The following is a 17,823-nucleotide window of genomic DNA, read 5'->3' on the forward strand; positions in this document are numbered from 1 at the left end:
TTGTATGATTCCATTTAAAAACTCTAGAAAATAAAGCTAATCTACAGTGACAGAAAGTCAATCAATGGACATGGGAGGAGAAACAGGGAAGAGAAATACAGAACGTAAGAAGTATAAAAGGGCACAAGGAAACTTTTGAGCATAAAGACACTCATTATTTTAACTTTGGTGATGGTTTCACAAGTGTACACATATTTCAAACATCAAGTTGTATACTTTAAGTATGTGTAGTTGTATGTTAATACAATAAAGCTCATTTAAAAAATGGTTCTGAACTATCTTAAGATATGAATTGAGAAAAAAGAGATTCATGTAAGTCAATCACAGCAATATAAAACAGTAGTATGCTTAATCAGGAGCTAAGTGATCTAGGACATATAATGGCTTGGTGGGATTATTTGTAGGCACTCTATCTTTACACTTACGGCCAGGAAGTCTATCAAATTGCCTCATTTCAGATAAACTCTCACAATCCAGTTCTAATCATAGCCAGCAATAAATAAATATAGGGGCACAGCGGTTGAGCGCTGGGTTGTGAAGCTGCCTGCAGCCTCTGCGGCACCGGTTCAATCCAAGGCTGCTTCCCAGCCACTGGAGGGTCCCGCATGGCGCGTAGACCTCTCCTGCCGCCCGCTGCTCCCCTCAGCAGTGTACTTCGGTCCTTCTGCCTGCTCTGCTCCCCGATCTGGCTCTGGTGAATTTTCTCACCCTCCCGCGCTTCTGACTGTACCCAGTGCTTATATAAATAAATAAATCTTTTTTTAAAAATACAATGAAATAAAATAAATAAATATAATTTGTTCTATGGTTCGGCATATTCAGTTTTGCTGTCATCAGACTTTGATACTCTTGCCTAACAAGGGCCTCTATTTTTTTCTACTAATGTCCCCAATTTCCACTACCTGATAGCCCAATATTGACTATTTCAGATTCCTAAAATACCTGTTCCTTAGCATTCCTGCCTCCCATGTCAATTCAGATATATGCTATATGCTATCTTGCCTGGCCATATGGATCCTAAATACCTGATCCGTCTGGATCTGTCCTGGTCAGCTCCAGCTTCAGTGGTATCTCAGATTTTGACACTGCTCTTCTTTCAGTTGTCAATGATATCCCATGTTTCCACTTTCAAGCCTTATACCTTAAATAGTTCCCTTAATCTTATATTTGCTCTTCAGACTTTAGTTCCTATTTGCTATTCTTGAATTTAAAGGCCCTGACTCCCAGTCCATATTCTGATCTCTAATACTATGATTTACAGGAAATATATATCTATTTGGTCATCAAGTTGGCTAAAATGTAACTCTCATACATATAGGGCCATCATCCACAGTTCTCTGCACATATCTCCCCTTGAAATTCCCTAAGGGTTATGAAAGATAAAAGTATCTCCTGCTATGTTCTTGAACGCAGCTTTTAGGAAACACCTGAGGATGGGGTTTTTGCCAGGAGAACCAACCAAATGATGAGTGGGTTGGAACTCAACTTTCAGCCTGTCTACCCCCTTGATCTCTACAGAGAAGAGATAGGGGCTGAAAGTTGAGTTAAACTTACAATGGCCATGGAAAAATGGGAAGAGTGGCATGTGTTCATAGGGCATGGACCTTCCATGCCTTTTTCTTATGCCTTGTCCTATGCATCTCTTCCATGTGTCTACTCATTGGTATCATTTAGTATCCTTTGTTATAAATCAATGATCTGGTGAGTAAATGGGTTTCCTAAAATCTGTGTGCTATGATAGCATATTATTCAAACCTGAGGAGGGATTGTGTAACTTCTAATTTATAAATTAGAAGCCCACGCAATAATGTGGGCTTACAACAGACCCCTGAAGTATGAGAGAGGTGTCATGGGGACCTCTGATCTATAGCTGGTTGGTCAGAAGCAAAGGCAACTGCCTAAGTCTCATAACCAGTGTCTGAGATGGAGGGCAGTTCTGGGAAACTGAATGCTTAACCTGTGGAATCTCCAGGTACATAGTGTCAAAATTAAGATGAATTCTCACACACCCTGCTGGTATTTAAGAAGTGCTTATCAATAGGGAAGACTGCCCACAGTCCCCTTGGAATTTGATTCCGGAATCTACAACACAGTCTTTACCAACCCTGTTCTTGCATTAACTGAGTTCCTAGGTAAGGAAGTCTTCTTAGAAACACTGCATTCTTGAAGGTAAGGGTACAAACAAAGGGCATAAAGTCTGAAGGAAGAACATGAGAAAATGTCCACGTGTATGATATGGATGAGAAAATATGAGATTGGTCTGAGTTAAATGAGAAAATAATTTAAGCTAGAGTCAGACACTGAAGTCTGAGCTCAATAAAATAACTTAAAAAAAAAACAACTGCTATATGGTCTTGAGCAGTGAAATGACAAAATCAAATTGTTACTTGACTAATACTGAAAAACGTGTGCATGAAAGATAGGTTAGAGGTAGAAGTGTTAAGTGAAACTCTTAGAAATTGTAACATGAAGTAGTAATGTCATTGCCCAGAATGGTGACAGTAGCAGTGGGAAATGAGAAATGAATGCCCTAGACTTTAAAAAGAAAATAGACAAATTTCAGTGATCAAGCTGGTATAGGATGAAGAGGAAGAAGATAATTATGACCATAGCAATAACTGACATTTACTGAGTATTTACGATATATCAGACACTTTTATGTAATTCAAAGCATTAACTTATTTAAGCCTCACAACAGCCCTATGAGAAAGAAATTAGCTTTCTTACTTTCTAATGAAGACACTAAGGCAGAGCGGTTAAGAAAATTGCTCACGGTCACAGAGAGAGAGGCCATGTGAAAACTTTCAGCTCCAGAACCCACTCTTTCTTTTTTTTTAATTAAAGTTTTTTTTTTTTTTTAAAGATTTATTTATTTATTTATACAAGCACTGGGTACAGTCAGAAGTGCGGGAGGGTAAGAGAATTCACCAGAGCCAGAGCGGGGAGCAGAGCAAGCAGAAGGACCAAAGTACACTTCTGAGGGGAGCAGTGGGCACGGCAGGAGAGGTCTGCGCACCATGCGGGACCCTCCTCCAGTGGCTGGGGAGCAGTCGGGGATCGAACCGGCGCTGCAGAGGCTGTGGCAGCTTCGCAACTCTGCGCTCAACCACTACGCCACAGGGGAGGCCCCCAGAACCCACTCTTAACCATCATTGGAGACATTTACATATTTGAATGAAAGGAAGTAGGAAAATCAATAAGCCTAAAATCTGGAAGAATCATATATCTTATAAGAATATAGAATCATATATCTTACAAGACTATAGGGAAGCATTACAGTCTGATAACATCATTAATTAAGGTAAATGTTTTATAATACATTTCGGAAGTGGAAAGCTTAGAAGTCTGCTTGAAGTAAAGAAAAAACAGTTGCAAGGTTAAAGGAAAAGTCTGAATTAAAACAGATACAGAACTGCTGAGTTGTTTTTTTTATCAAATCATTAATTGTATCATCCCTCTTACCACCTACCTATCATGAGGAACATTACTTCATAAAAGAACCAAGATCAAAGTCAAAGAGAATTTTTAATACTTTCCTTTACCCTGGCCCAGATATCTCATAATGGAAGAAAGCCATAGGAATAACCATCAAATCTTCCACAGACCCTGTTTTTACACCTTCTCTTGATAATAAAACCTATGACTCTACATGTATGTGGCAACAAGGTTTCATTAAGAGATCACTCACAATGAAGAAGGCCTTACTAAGGAAACATCTAAGTTTTTTTTTTTCTTTTGTGCATAATAGCCAGAAAAGCAATGAAAAATGGAGCTCTAGAGATAGTTGAATATGCATGCATCATAAAAGTGTGTCCCACTCCGTCTTTTTTTTTAAAAAGTTCTAAAAATCCTTAATGAAAAGTCACCCTTGCTAGATTTTCCAGGTTACTCAGGTTCCCAACATAACATCCCATGATGGCAAATACAGTATTACACTTTAACACCTTTACTGTAAAGCCATCCCCTTTTCTTTTTAAATTTTGACCAAACTTCCTATTTAGTAATCTGTAATTGCTTAACACACATTTAAATTGTTCTGAATGAGGCACAAAAACAGAGAGGTTCTTGTAGATACTCCAGTAAATGTTCAGAAAGGCAAATTTAGGTAGTATTCTTCACTTGCTGGTTTGTTTGTTGGGTTTGTTAGTTAGCGATTTGGGGGATTAGGGGGTGCTTACTGGGTCTATAGCACTTTCCTTACATAAGCATTAGATCACAGGTTTTCACATTGAGAACATTACATTTTCAGTTTGGAGACACTCTAGAATCCTAATAGTAGCAATGCTCCAACCATCCTCTAAATAGTTATCTTGCTTGTATTAGGAAGAAGAATTGATCTCTCCATTATAGATGGTTAAGTATTTATGAAGGCCTTAGAATTGCTTGCCTTATTTACTGGGGAAAAAAATCAAATAGGAAGTGCCCTTAAGAGACACTTTTACTTGGAAAATTACAAACTAACACACAAGTCTTAATATATTAAACATTTGCTTGCTGAAAGTAGTGTCATAAAATTAAGATTAAACAGGTCTTACTTTTTCCTTCACAACATAAAATTATGGAAGGGAACCAAATTGGAAATTTTAAAAAGGCAACATAATTTTTCCTTCTAATTAATATTCCTTAGGTAATCATAACAAAATAGGTTCTACTTTTTATTTGTTTCTTTGAACAGGAATTTTGGTACAAAGTTTTTTTTAATATCCGTTTCTGCCTTCTGCTCAATCAGATCAACTTCCTTCACAGCCACCACTTCTTGGTGCTCAGCAGCTTTTGTGGCTGTAGAATCACAGAGGTGGCACCACCTCCCCTTCCATAGAAGGGTAAAGCCCTCCGGCTTGTCTTTCAACATGTTGATGCCAACTCGATTAAAGGATATTTCAACTGCTTTAGTAACTGTCTCAACTTCTACCATATCCTTCATATGAGCTGCTGTAATCATCACAGCAACTGCTTCCACCATAAGATGATGAAGGCTGTTGTGTAGGTAGACCACTATGTGAATTACCATCATCCTCCTGTAATAGGGTGGTCCCGAGGAAAGGGGGAAGTTCCAGGTTTCCTGCCTCACCCTAAAAGGAGGGTAGAGCTGAGCAGGGAGAGAAGAAGCTGGGGAGGAGACTGAGTAAGGAAGGAGCAGGATGGAGAGCCAGAAGGAGACCTGGAGGCACATGGAGCTGAGAGATACGTGAAGAAACTACACTTGCCTTTTAGTCGTGGACTGGGTGACACAGATGTGGGTGAGAGACCCAGGGGGAGGTGACAATGGAAGTTTTTGTCTTGATTTTGATTTTGCTCTTCAAGACTTGTTTGGTTGTTTGTGATCCTTTTCTGTGGGTCCCCACTGGAAGGTGCTTTAGACTTGTGGAAGGCTTTGGGGCCTTGCTCTGGGCCAATCCTGATTGGATGGACTTTTACCACGAGGGGACGGGTAACTTTGGGTACTTGATCTAGAAACTATAGCTTTTACCTTTCCTGTATTGTTTCTTTTTTTTTTTTTTTTTTTTTTTTATTTATTTATTTATTATTTGTTTGTTTGTTTGGTTTATACATGCACTGGGTACAGTCAGAAGCGTGGGAGGGTGAGAGAATTCACCAGAGCCAGAGCGGGGAGCAGAGCAGGCAGAAGGACCGAAGTACACTGCTGAGGGGAGCAGCGGGCAGCAGGAGAGGTCTGCACACCATGTGGGACCCTCCTCCGGTGGCCGGGGAGCAGCCGGGGATCGAACCGGCGCCGCAGAGGCCGCAGGCAGCTTCGCAACCCAGCGCTCAACCGCTGCGCCACCGGGGAGGCCCTCCTGTATTGTTTCTTAATTGTATTAAAGTTCCTTCCCATTAAAGTCTCATATGTTTTGTGTTGATGCAGTAAATGGCAGAACCTATTGAGAGCAAGCAGGTTTGAGGGGTCTGGACTGGCCCTCTCCCTGCCCTGTAACACTCCTACAAACTTTTTGGCTTTTTTGGTTCTTTATCAAGTTGCCTTAGGTATAAAGTTATGCTATATGAGATTTTTCTTATTTCTGCATGTAGGTCTCTATTACTACTAATTTCTCTCTTAATATCACTTTTTTTTTTAGTATCACTGTTGTAGCATCCCATCAGTTCTGATAAATTGTATCTTTTTTTTTTTTGTTTCCAAGTAGTTCTTTTTTTTTTAAAGATTTATTTTATTTTATTTTATTTATTTATTTATAAAAGCACTGGGTACAGTCAGAAGCGCAGGAGGGTGAGAGAATTCACCAGAGCCAGAGCGGGGAGCAGAGCAGGCAGAAGGACCAAAGTACAATGCCGAGGAGAGCAGCGGGCGGCAAGGGGAGGTCTGCGCGCCATGCGGGACCCTCCCCCGGTGGCTGGGGAGCAGCCTGGGATCCAATTGGTGCTGCAGAGGCTGCAGGCAGCTTCGCAACCCAGCGCTCAACTGCTGCGCCACCGGGGAGGCCCCAAGTAGTTCTTTTTAATGTCTGCTTTATCTTCCTTATTGAGCCAATGGTTGTTGAGAAGCATGTTGTTTAGTATTCACATTTGAGGGTTTTTTTCCAGTTTTCTCTTTGTGGTTCAAAATCTTATAGTATTGTGATAAAATATTTGGCATGATTTCAATCTTCATATTTTGTCTATTCTTGCTGTAGTCCTCATTTTGTCCATCAACTATTTTCCTTATTTCACTAAGCATAGCTAATATTGTCACTATGAACTCTTCTCCAGGTAAATTACCTAGCTCTATTGTATTTAGATTTTTCCCTGGGGTTTTATTTTGTTCCCTCACTTGCGGTATATTCCTGTCTCTTCACTTTGTTTGAAGCCATATGTTAATTTGTATGAGTTAAGTTAAATAGCTTTCTTCACTTAATTTGGTGTGATTGGCCTTTTATTCAGATTATAAACTGCAGGGTATAATACTAAACTGCTTGCCCTGGAAAATACGGTAAGAAGACTGGAGCTCCAGCACCAACACAGGGTAGAGGCAAGGGCAGCGGAAAGCGAAGAGGTTACTGCTAGAAACTACCAAGAGCTCAAGCCTCTCTGGGGGGCTACAAGTGCCCTTGTTGGGGCACGCGCTGGGGGCATCTGATCTGTAATGACACTCTCCTTTAGGCCAGTTTCTCAGTCAGAGCTTGGCCTGCAGCTTTAAGCTAACATTGACTCTTCAGCTCTTTTCTGCAAATTCTTAAATCCACAAATCTTCCTGAGGGGATGCGGAACTCTTGGTTCCTGGTTGCGTGTGCTCCCCTCTCTAATGAAATCCCCAGGAATAGGGTCCCAGATATGAGAATGAGGTCTTCAGTCACCAAAACGAAACGGCTACATAAACACAAGCCATTCTTGGATTAAGCTGAGCCAACTGCAGTAACTGAAATTATGTTACAATTTTTCTTGCCCTCTCTGACACTGTTGTATTTTCCCCTAAAAATGTTGTCCCTGCAGTCATCTGGTCCTTTTCAGAGATGTTGTTCTTATATATTATTTTGTTGTATGTGTGGGTAAGAGGTTAGTCTGATGTCTTTAATATTCTACCAACTCACCAGAACTCCACAACTTGGAAAGCTTTTACAAACCAATATATTTGTAACTTAGGCTCACATTTCATTTCCCAGGCGACTGCCAATGATTTCATTTAAAATTACAAGAAGGAACAAGTCTCAGTACATTCTCATGAATAACTACAATCAACTTAATTACATGTTGATTTAGCTCAACTCCCACATTCATAACAAGTTTGAACTAGGAAGGTATCATCATCCATAATAGTCAAATACCAAGGGAATATGGTGATGGTTCATGGATGATATGGTGGTCGGAGAACTATGGGGACAGCAACAATATAAGAAAAAAAGTAATTAAAAAAAATTCAAATACCAACTAAGTGCTAGGAATGATAATAGATTCTATCTCATGTGTTAGATATGTTTCTCACCTGATCAAAGATCTCATTTATGCAAACTTCCTCTCTTATTCCTGTATATCAATTTCTTTTTCTCTACTGGATCATTTCATCAACAGTACAAATATTTTCATATTTCCCACCTTAAATAAAATTCTTCCCTGACCAAATAGTCCCAACTATCTTCATTTTCCTCTCCTATCATGCTTTCATTTCTACCACTCCACAGAAAGTGTTTTCATCGAGGTCACCAGCAATCTCCACATTGCAAAATTCAATTACTAATTCTCAGTTTTCATCTTATTTGACCTACTGGCAGCACCTGACATAGCTGGTCATCTTCTCTCCCTGACACATTTTTCGTCCTTTGCTTTACAGAGACACCACTTCCCTCTTGGTTTTCCTCTTTCCCCACTGGTACTCCGTCAATATCATCCTTCCTTGCTCATCTTCGACCTAATCTTTCAATAAAATAAGTTTGCCTGAGGACTTAGTCCTTGAATCTTCTTCAAAGACAATAGTCTATTTAGACTTTACGTGTGATATACACCCCAAAATAGTGCCTATTTCTATCAATAATCTGGCCCTTCTTCCTTGTACTCCAGATTCCTATATCTAGCTGCCCATTTAAAATCTAATTAGGGGGCCTCCCCGGTGGCGCAGCGGTTGAGCACTGGGTTGTGAAGCTGCCCGTGGCCTCTGCGGCACAGGTTCGATCCCCGGCTGCTCCCCGGCCACCGGAGGAGGGTCCCACATGGCGCGCAGACCTCTCCTGCCGCCCGCTGCTCCCCTCAGCAGTGTACTTCATTAGTCTGCCTGCTCTGCTCCCCGCTCTGGCTCTGGTGAATTCTCTCATCCTCCCACGCTTCTGACTGTACCCAGTGCATGTATAAAACAAACAAACAAACAAATAAATAAATAAAACATGCCTCTATTTAAAAAAAAAATAAAATAAAATCTAATTAGGGCCTCCCCGGTGGCACAGCGGTTGAGCACTGGGTTGTGAAGCTGCCCGCAGCCTCTGCAGAGCCGGTTCAATCCCCGGCTGCTCCTCGGCCACCAGAGGAGGGTCCCACATGGCGCACAGATCTCCTGCTGCCTGCTGCTCCCCTCAGCAGTGTACTTTGGTCCTTCTGCCTGCTCTGCTCCCCGCTCTGGCTCTGGTGAATTCTCTCACCCTCCCATGCTTCTGACTGTACCCAGTGCTTGTATGTATAAATAAATAAATAAATCTTTTAAAAATAAATAAATAAAATCTAATTACTCTCACTATTAACATGGTCAAAACCAAATCCTATAATTAGAAACTTTTCAAATCTACTTCACACCTACACCTCGGAGCTCCTCCCTCAGTATGAAAGCAATTCCACCCACTCAGTTTCACAAGCAAAAGTTAAAGTCATCCTTGACTTTTTATTGGTCCTAGCTTTGAAATACGTCCAGAAAACACTGCTTCCCATTACCTTTCCCACAAGTCACCAGAGTCACTATGTCATTTTTTTATACCACTGTAAATAAGCCTCCTAAAATGGATTCCAGTTCACACAAAAGAGAACATCCATGCATCAGTTAGAGTAATCTTTATCAAACCTAAATCAGAACATATCACTCTTCTATTCAAAACTTATCATGACTTTCCATATAACTGGGACCAAATATCAAATTTTTACAAAAGTCTACATTCTCTCCATGATCTCCCTGCTACCTATCTCATCCACTACCTTTCCCGCAAAGCTCCAGCTACACTGGCCTCCGTGTTTTTCCTCAAATACACTAAGCATATCCTGCCCTCACTGTTCCTCAATCTGAGACCCTCTTGCCTTAGGCATCTGCCTAACTCCTTTCATACATCAGTTGAGCTGAAAATGTTACCTTATAAGGGAGACCTTTTCTTACTATCCTATATAAACTAGCAAGACCCTACCCCTATTGTCACTCTCATTCTCTCATAGGTTTTACTTTTCTTCTCAGCACCCATCAGCATCTGACAAAGAATATAATTATTTAATTATTTACTGCCTGTCTAAGTACTAAAATTCAAGTACCACGAGAGTAATGATTTTGATAAGTTAGAAAAGTAGAACAAAAAAGAGCACCATGTATTTAGCCTGATGCAAAGATATAAAGACTAGTTCATTTAATTTTCAAAGAATACAGGTGGAGGTGCTATTATTATTGCAATTTCACCAATGAGACAGTCACAACAGATTAATTAACTTGCATGTCACACAGCTTGTAAGTGGAACAGTCAACCTCCTTTACCTATTAAAGAGACCAAATTAGTTCATACAAATAGACTATTTACAAAATGTATGCCACATAAAATATCTAGCAATATGGAATACTTATCACTTGCCAACATTAATTAGCTTCTTTATGTGAATATATTCATTTAACACTCGTATTGTTTGATAAGTGGTTGCTATCAATATTTTCACTGTTGGGCCTCCCTGGTGGTGCAGGCGGTTGAACATAGCGCTGTGAAGCTGTCCCCAGCCTCAGCATTGGTTCAATACCAGACAGTTGCAGAGATACCCACATCATGCAGAAGACCTCTCCTGTCTCGCCTGCTGCTCCCCTCAGCAGTGCATTTCAGTCTGCCTGTTCTGTCCCCCACTCTGTCTCTGATGAATCCTCTCACCCTCCCACACATCTGGCCTGTACCTCGGTTATTGTATAAATAAAGCCTTAAAAAAATATTTTCACTATCATTTATCAGGGTACTAATTTTAACTGAATAAAAACTGTTGCTGTAAAAGAAATGACAAGCTCCAAACTTGACTCTTCTCAGAAAAATGTGAACAAGTGCTTAAAAAACAATGTGTTTTGAAGATTAGTATTGGAAACAAAGTCAAAAATTAACTGAATTCATACCATACAGACACACATCATTAACTGTATACTTGCCAACGTGTAGTCTAAAAACTTCTCTAACACTTAGAGACAAAGCAGTCACAGATTTTCTTCATTATGAAAAACTACTTCTCCTTCCAAATGTAGTTGCTACTCCTTATTACTGTATTATACTAAATGCAACTTTTACATCACATGTCAAAAATTACCTGAATTAAAGAGATCGTTCTAATGTTTAAAATAGAATATTGACGTAAAGCCAAGTACTACTGAAATCACCAAATTTACCTAACAAAGAACCCTCTGCTTTAAAAGTCAGTTTTATTACCAAACTAAGTTCTGAAATTGCTGCATCTGAAAAAAATAATCAATTCCTTTATCCTTATGTTAAAGTGAAAGTCAAAAAAAAATACTGAATAATATATATAAAATACATATTCAGTTCAATATATACTTGATTTTTAATTTTCAGTTCAACCTGGACATGTCCATTCTGTATTAATAAATGACATATGAAAAGACTTACGGTGCAATAATGGCTCTAGCAGGTCTTTTTGTAGACTGTACTTGTGAAAGCCAACCTTCTAGCTGTGCATTGAGCTGTGGTCCTATAAAAAAAAGGGAAACTGAAGTCAACAAAGTAATGTGTTATAGAAAGTCATACATGACACAAAGGCCTCACTGAATTTATTAAAACAGTTTAATGGGCAGTGAAATCAACAGTTTGACTGTTAATGTTTGAAACTTAGCCAAATACAAATACCGTAGCAAGCCAAGTACTGATTAAACAAAATCTGCTTTTGTCCATGTACTTATTTAAAACCAAATTCATTTCAGAACATTCCCAACCTGCTATCTAAGCTGCCTTTTAACTCAGTCATCAGTAATCTGTGTTTTTCCAAAATATCATCCCCTCCGTACCATTTAGAGAATTAATGATGCAATATTTCTCTTAAATATGTTCCATTACTGCATCTGGGACTCTTGTCCAAACAACTGACACCGCTGCCCCATTCTAGATGCCATGCCTTATTGATTTAACCAAAATGTGTCACCAGAAAATATAACTGTAACAGATTTCAGAAGACCACCCAGAAATGGCAGGTAATCCCCTCCACAAAGAGTCCATCAATGGTATGTTAAACTGAAACAGTAATGAGTTGCAAGTGTCTAGTCACACCAGCGGGAATAATTATTGAGTTCATACATTGTAGACAGTGACAACTATTTCAAAACTGACAATTATTTTAAGATGACATTGATTCTAAAACTCAGAATCTCAGTTTCAAAAATGTTAAAATACAGGAAAATGTATATCTCAAAATCAAATACAGTAGCCCTATGAAAACCACACTTCTTACAACGTTCTGATATATTTTATCTCAATGCAGAACAGTGAATTTAAAAATTCATCAAAGACAAGCATTGGAAATCACTCTTTTCACTACAGTGAAATGTTTGAGAAGCTTTACCATAATCTCATTTAATTGTAAAAATAAATAACATTTCAGCAATTCTCCCCCAATCCTTCCCTCATGATAACACCCACTGACTCTGAATTAGTTAGCCATTTACAAAACTTAGTATCTTATTTTTAGATACCTCTCAAGAGATGCTATTTGTTTTTATGTATCTATGATAGGGTTCCTCCATACACTTGGGAACACAAGAATTGTGACAATGAATCTGACTCAAACCCCACCAGGGCAATAATAGGTATCAAAACAAAAACAAAACAAAGTACCTTGCTGTAAAGAACCACTGACTGTTTGCCCTTGATATAAACCTCAAAGGTCAGGTCAAATCCAATTTGTCTAGGATTCCATTAATTTATTGCAACACTGAAAAGATATATTTATAGATTTCAATAAACTGGTTCAGAATGCAATTGCACTGAGGTAATCAACCATCCAAGTGAATAACCTTTAGTGTATATCAACAAACTCTTATATTTGGCCAACCAGAAATCACTTTTCTACCCACTCATACACGCTCTCAAAGTTTTCACATGGTAAATACCTATTCTACAAGCATCTTATAGCTCAAAGTGGCTGCAAATTTGGAGGATCAAAGTGTACTTCTCCAACAGAGTCATTTACAAAAACTAAGCAAGCAAAAAAACTAAGTAAGCATTGATCCTTTTAAAGAGTCTATTAATTTGTATTCTCTATTCCTATTCTGTTTATAAACAAACATGCTGGCCATATAAATGATGACACTAAATCCCTTGATAAATGCATGGTCACAATATCTCAAAATAATGATCAAGACATTTATTTTTGTTGTCTATTTTATTAAAAAAAGTTCAATATAGAAAATCTGGGTATTACATATGAGGAAGGGGAAAAATTATAAATTCACTAGAAGTGAAATTACTATGTAAATTCCATTATCAAAGTATTTCGTGAACATGAATTAATAAACTCTTAAAAGAATCAGTGCTAAAAAAAAAAAAAGAAGAATCAGTGCTAAACCTGCTTGCATACTTCAGCTTTGTAAATGACATGGGGGGAGAAGTACAGTGTGATCCTGCAAACTTACACCCTTTTTATTCATGTGAAGTAGAGCTTTTTTAAAATCTTCAATACACATTTAAAATAGGATGCAATATTGCATCCATTTATAATCATGACCATGTATATGACAATGCCTATTTCACGATAATTCACTAATCATCTCAAAATATTTTAAAAGATTACGCCATTTAATTTAACCCATGACCCCATCTGATATAAATTAAAATCTAATGCTCTACTTCAATTATATTTAGCATTTCAAAATAAATTAGATATCCTATTTCTTTAATGAAAGCAACTTTCATTTCCAAGAATAATGTAGTCTGAATTCTTAGGTACTGACTTTCATGTTGGACCATGCAACAGCAACATGATTTTTGAGTCTTCTTGACAGCCACAAGATATCCATTACTAAAGTTTAGCAAACAATTACCATCCATCTGCCTTTACAGAAAACAAGTCAAATTCAAAGCCAAGCCCGCTGTGCTGCATTATGCTGCTGTTTTAAATTACTCACAATCCTAAAGATTTTTATATGCTCCTACCATTTAGCCTTTTTAATTAATGGGGTGTGATTTTCTGTCCTTTTAGAAGCCACAATTTTTTCTGATATAATAGTCAAAAAGGGCCTCCCCAGTGGCACAGCGGTTGAGAGCTGGGCTGTGAAGCTGCCCGCAGCCTCTGCAGGACCAGTTCAATCCCTGGCAGCGCGCAGACCTCTCCTGCTGCGCCCACTGCTCCCCTCAACAGTGTACTTCGTCAGTCTGCTTGTTCTGCTCCCCGCTCTGGCTCTGGTGAATACTCTCCCATGCTTCTGACTGTCCCCAGTGCTTGTATAAATAAATAAATCTTTAAAAAAAAAAAAAAAGTCACCTAACAGACCAGTATCACCTGGTATCTTTTATCTAATGAGATCTCTAGGTCTTACCTCAAATCTTATGTCACAACAGTCTCCAGGGATGGCAACAAGGAGTTTTTATCGAGCATTTAACAAGCTCTTGTATAGATTAAAATGTGAGACCCACTACCAAAAAGACTTCATTTACACATGCTATATGAATGAATGTACCTAACAAACTGTGGGAGATTTATAACTAAGATTTTTTTTTTACAATAAAAGAATCACATAATCTATAAATCAGCATCATATGTATGCATAAATTTTTCCCTCCAAATTACTTTGCAGTTGTAACTGACCTCCACTATTTCTTAAATTTTACAAGTTTATTTTCAACAGTGTTTTCTAGCTTTTCATTTCCTTCACTGCCTTTCTAGCTTTTCCACTCAAATAATTCTGATGACAAAGAAAAATGAAGTCAGATTTTCAGAAACTGGGTGTGATACACAACTCAAATTCCCTTTTAAATCTTCTGTTTAGTTAAAAAAAAAAATCATGATACTGTAGTGAACTGAACACAATATAGTAATTCCAAAACATTCATATTCCTATCTGTAATTCAAATAAAAATTTCAAGAAGTTATACGACATTAGTCCTCTAAGTCAGGGTCAAGAGAGGGAACTATGAACCATGATCATAAAAGGCAACCACCCAAAATAATACAAATATTTAAAGTTGGGTCCCCAGTGTTTTCTTTAAAAAAAAAAAAGATTTATTTGTTTATGCATACAAGAGCTGGCATACAGGCCAGAGGTGCGAAGGGAGAGTATTCACCAGAGACAGAGTGGGGAACAGAACAGGCACACCAACTGAAATACACTGCTGAGGGGAGCAGCGGCTGAGTCAGGAGAGGTCTGCTGCGCCATGTGGGTTGCTCCCTGGCCAGGGATCGAACTCATGCTGCAGTGGCTGCAGACAGCTTCATAGGTTGTGTCTTAACCCCTTGCACCACCAGGGAGGCCCCCCCAGTGCTTCCTTAATGCACATCAAGCGGGAATTAGTTTCTTCCAAAAGGCAGTTCGTATTTTTTTTCTATTTTTTTGTTAATGTTTCTCTTTTTTTTTTTTTAAAGATTTATTTATTCATGCATACAAGAACCGGGGTATAGGCCAGACATGCGGGAGGGTGAGAGGATTCACCAGAGACAGATCAGGGAGCAGAACAGGCAGACTGACAGAAATACACTGCTGAGGGGAGCAGCGGGGGAGACAGGAGAGGTCTGCAGTGCCATGTGGGTATCTCCCTGGCCGGCCAAGATAGAATCCACGCTGCAGAGGCTGTGGACAGCTTCACAGCACTGCGCTCAAACCTCCTGCGCCATCAGAGAGGTCCTTTTTTGTTAATGTTTCTTTAGGTTACTATCAGCCAATTTATATCAGTGAATCTGGATAATTTGGTACCAAACCCAAAAACATAATTTGTAGAAAAATGAAGCAAGTCTGCCTTATTGGAAAGAACCAGGACTAGGATAACACTCCCACACAAGGTAACACTTCTCAGCAATTGCTAAAAAGTAAGTTTCTTAAGATAAACAGGAAAATTAGAGTTTCCACTTTTCAAATAGTTTTACTACAAAACATATTTGTAAGAATCACTACATTCTCACCATATTCTGTGTAACAGTTTCTCCATGAGTTTTCATTTACAGAGTTTGATGAGAGAAGGGGAACCAGTTCAGTAACTACATTAAATGAAACTTATATGACTGTGCACTGACAGAACAAAATCTGAAACAATGTAAGTGTCCACCAAATAAACAGTGATTTAATAAATTATAAAAGATCCAAAATAAATAAATAAATTATAAAACTTCCTTAGGCACACTATTGAGCAAATGAAAAATAACAGGGTTAATTTTATGAACCTCTATGAAAGATCTCTCAGTTGAAGGGATGGAAAGCATGGTACAGAGCAAAAGTACATATACATCATATACAGAGACCTGTGGAGAGGCTAATAATAGCAGCCTTTATCTTAGTTTGTATTTTGATTAGTGTTTGTTTTTTATATTAAGAAATATTAAGATAATATTAAGAAATCTCTGCGTGAACACAAAAGAAATGGGTAACAGCAGATGTACCTTGACAAGGGAACCAAAAGTAGAGGGAAACGTTCCACTTAATTATGTAACAGCATAATCCAGGTTCCACAGTTCTCTGCCCCACCTACTGAATGGTGGAGCTGAGAGACTAGAAGGGAAGCAAAAAAGGACATGGGGAGAGGGGAATGGGAAGAAGACTTGGGAGAATACTTAAAGGAGGCAGGTGGACAAGAGACATGTGAAGAAGCCACACTTGCTTCTCAGTTTACAACTTGCACCAGGGACCTGGGGGATATGGAGCAAAACATCTGAAAGAGATATGGGTGAGACCTGTGGGGAGACTGACAATGGCACCCTTTATCTTGACTTGTATTTTGATTTTGCTCTTTTCTTTCCAGACTTGCCTGGTCCCTCCTACCCCTTACCTATGTTTCCCTGCCAGAAGATGCCTTTGACTTTGTGGCAAGCTTCCATGCCTCAGTGGCCCAGCTTTGGGTCAACTCTATGTGGCTGGGTAGCTTTGGGTGTTTCACTGGGAAACAATTTTAACTATATTGTTTCTCTTCTCTTTACTGCACACAAATTTTAACTATATTGTTTCTCTTCTCTTCCTTGCACACAAATTCTATAACTGATCTTTTCTGCTGAAGGTATTGGAAACTAAGAGTATGTTTTGTCTTTATGCAGTGGATGACAGCACCTATTTATGGCACGTAATGTCTGGAGGTCTCAGACATTATTATTATAATTATTTCCATTTGTATATTTTATATTTTGCATTAGGTACTTGTGTATATGTACCCAAAAATTAAATATAGAAAAAGATTGTGCAATTATATAACATAAGTTGACAATTGAAGCTGTACATAATGAAACTATAGACATATTTTCATTGAAATGGGGGGAAAGCCTGTAAATGCTAAATCCAACAAACAATTCATTGCTAGACTTATTTAATAATTTAGGTTGAAATAAATAAAGCCACTCACAAAACACAAAAACACTAATTCGAATGGAAACCTGCGCTGCTATATTTATTGCAGCACTATTTACCATAGCTAGGATATGGAACCAACATAAATGCCCCAAAACAGATGAATGAATCAAGAAGACGTGGTACATACCGACAATGGAACACTACTCAGCAATCAAAAAAGATAAATTCGGGCCTCCCTGGTGGCGCAGCAGTTGAGCGCTGGGTTGTGAAGCTGCCCGCAGCCTCTGCAGCGCTGGTTCAATCCCCAGCTGCTCCCTGGCCACCGGAGGAGGGTCCCACATGGCACGCAGACCTCTCCTGCCGCCTGCTGCTCCCCTCAGCAGTATACTTCAGTCCTTCTGCTGCTCTGCTCCCCGCTCTGGCTCTGGTGAATTCTCTCACCCCCCTGCGCTTCTGACTGTACCCAGTGCTTGTATGAATGCATGTATAAATCAATCAATGAATCAATCAATAAATAAATCTTTAAAAAAAAAAAAAGATAAATTCATGTCATATGTGGCAAAAAAGGATGGAGCTGGAGGGGATAATATTAAGCAAAGTAAGTCAGAAGGAAAAAGATAAATATCAGATGTGGAATATAGAGAAACTGAACAAATGATCAGGAAAAAAAGACAAAATTTGCAAGGTGACCATAG

The 17,823-nt window shown here is 38.8% G+C and overlaps 1 protein-coding gene across 3 annotated transcripts in view; it reads right to left on the reverse strand.

Moving 5' to 3' along the window:
- MEMO1 (mediator of cell motility 1) overlaps nt 1–17,823 on the reverse strand; it is a gene marked incomplete at its 5' end in the record, with an annotated part of 81,295 nt that overhangs the window by 45,640 nt on the left and 17,832 nt on the right. For all 3 annotated transcript variants that reach the window (XM_084235262.1, XM_084235260.1, XM_084235259.1), the window contains one exon: nt 11,262–11,343. In XM_084235262.1, the coding sequence (XP_084091388.1) occupies nt 11,262–11,343 (82 nt within the window). The remainder of the gene's footprint in view (nt 1–11,261; nt 11,344–17,823) is intronic.

Source organism: Talpa europaea (genome assembly GCF_964194135.1).
Source record: "Talpa europaea genome assembly, chromosome: 6".
Classification (NCBI taxonomy): Eukaryota; Metazoa; Chordata; class Mammalia; order Eulipotyphla; family Talpidae; genus Talpa; species Talpa europaea.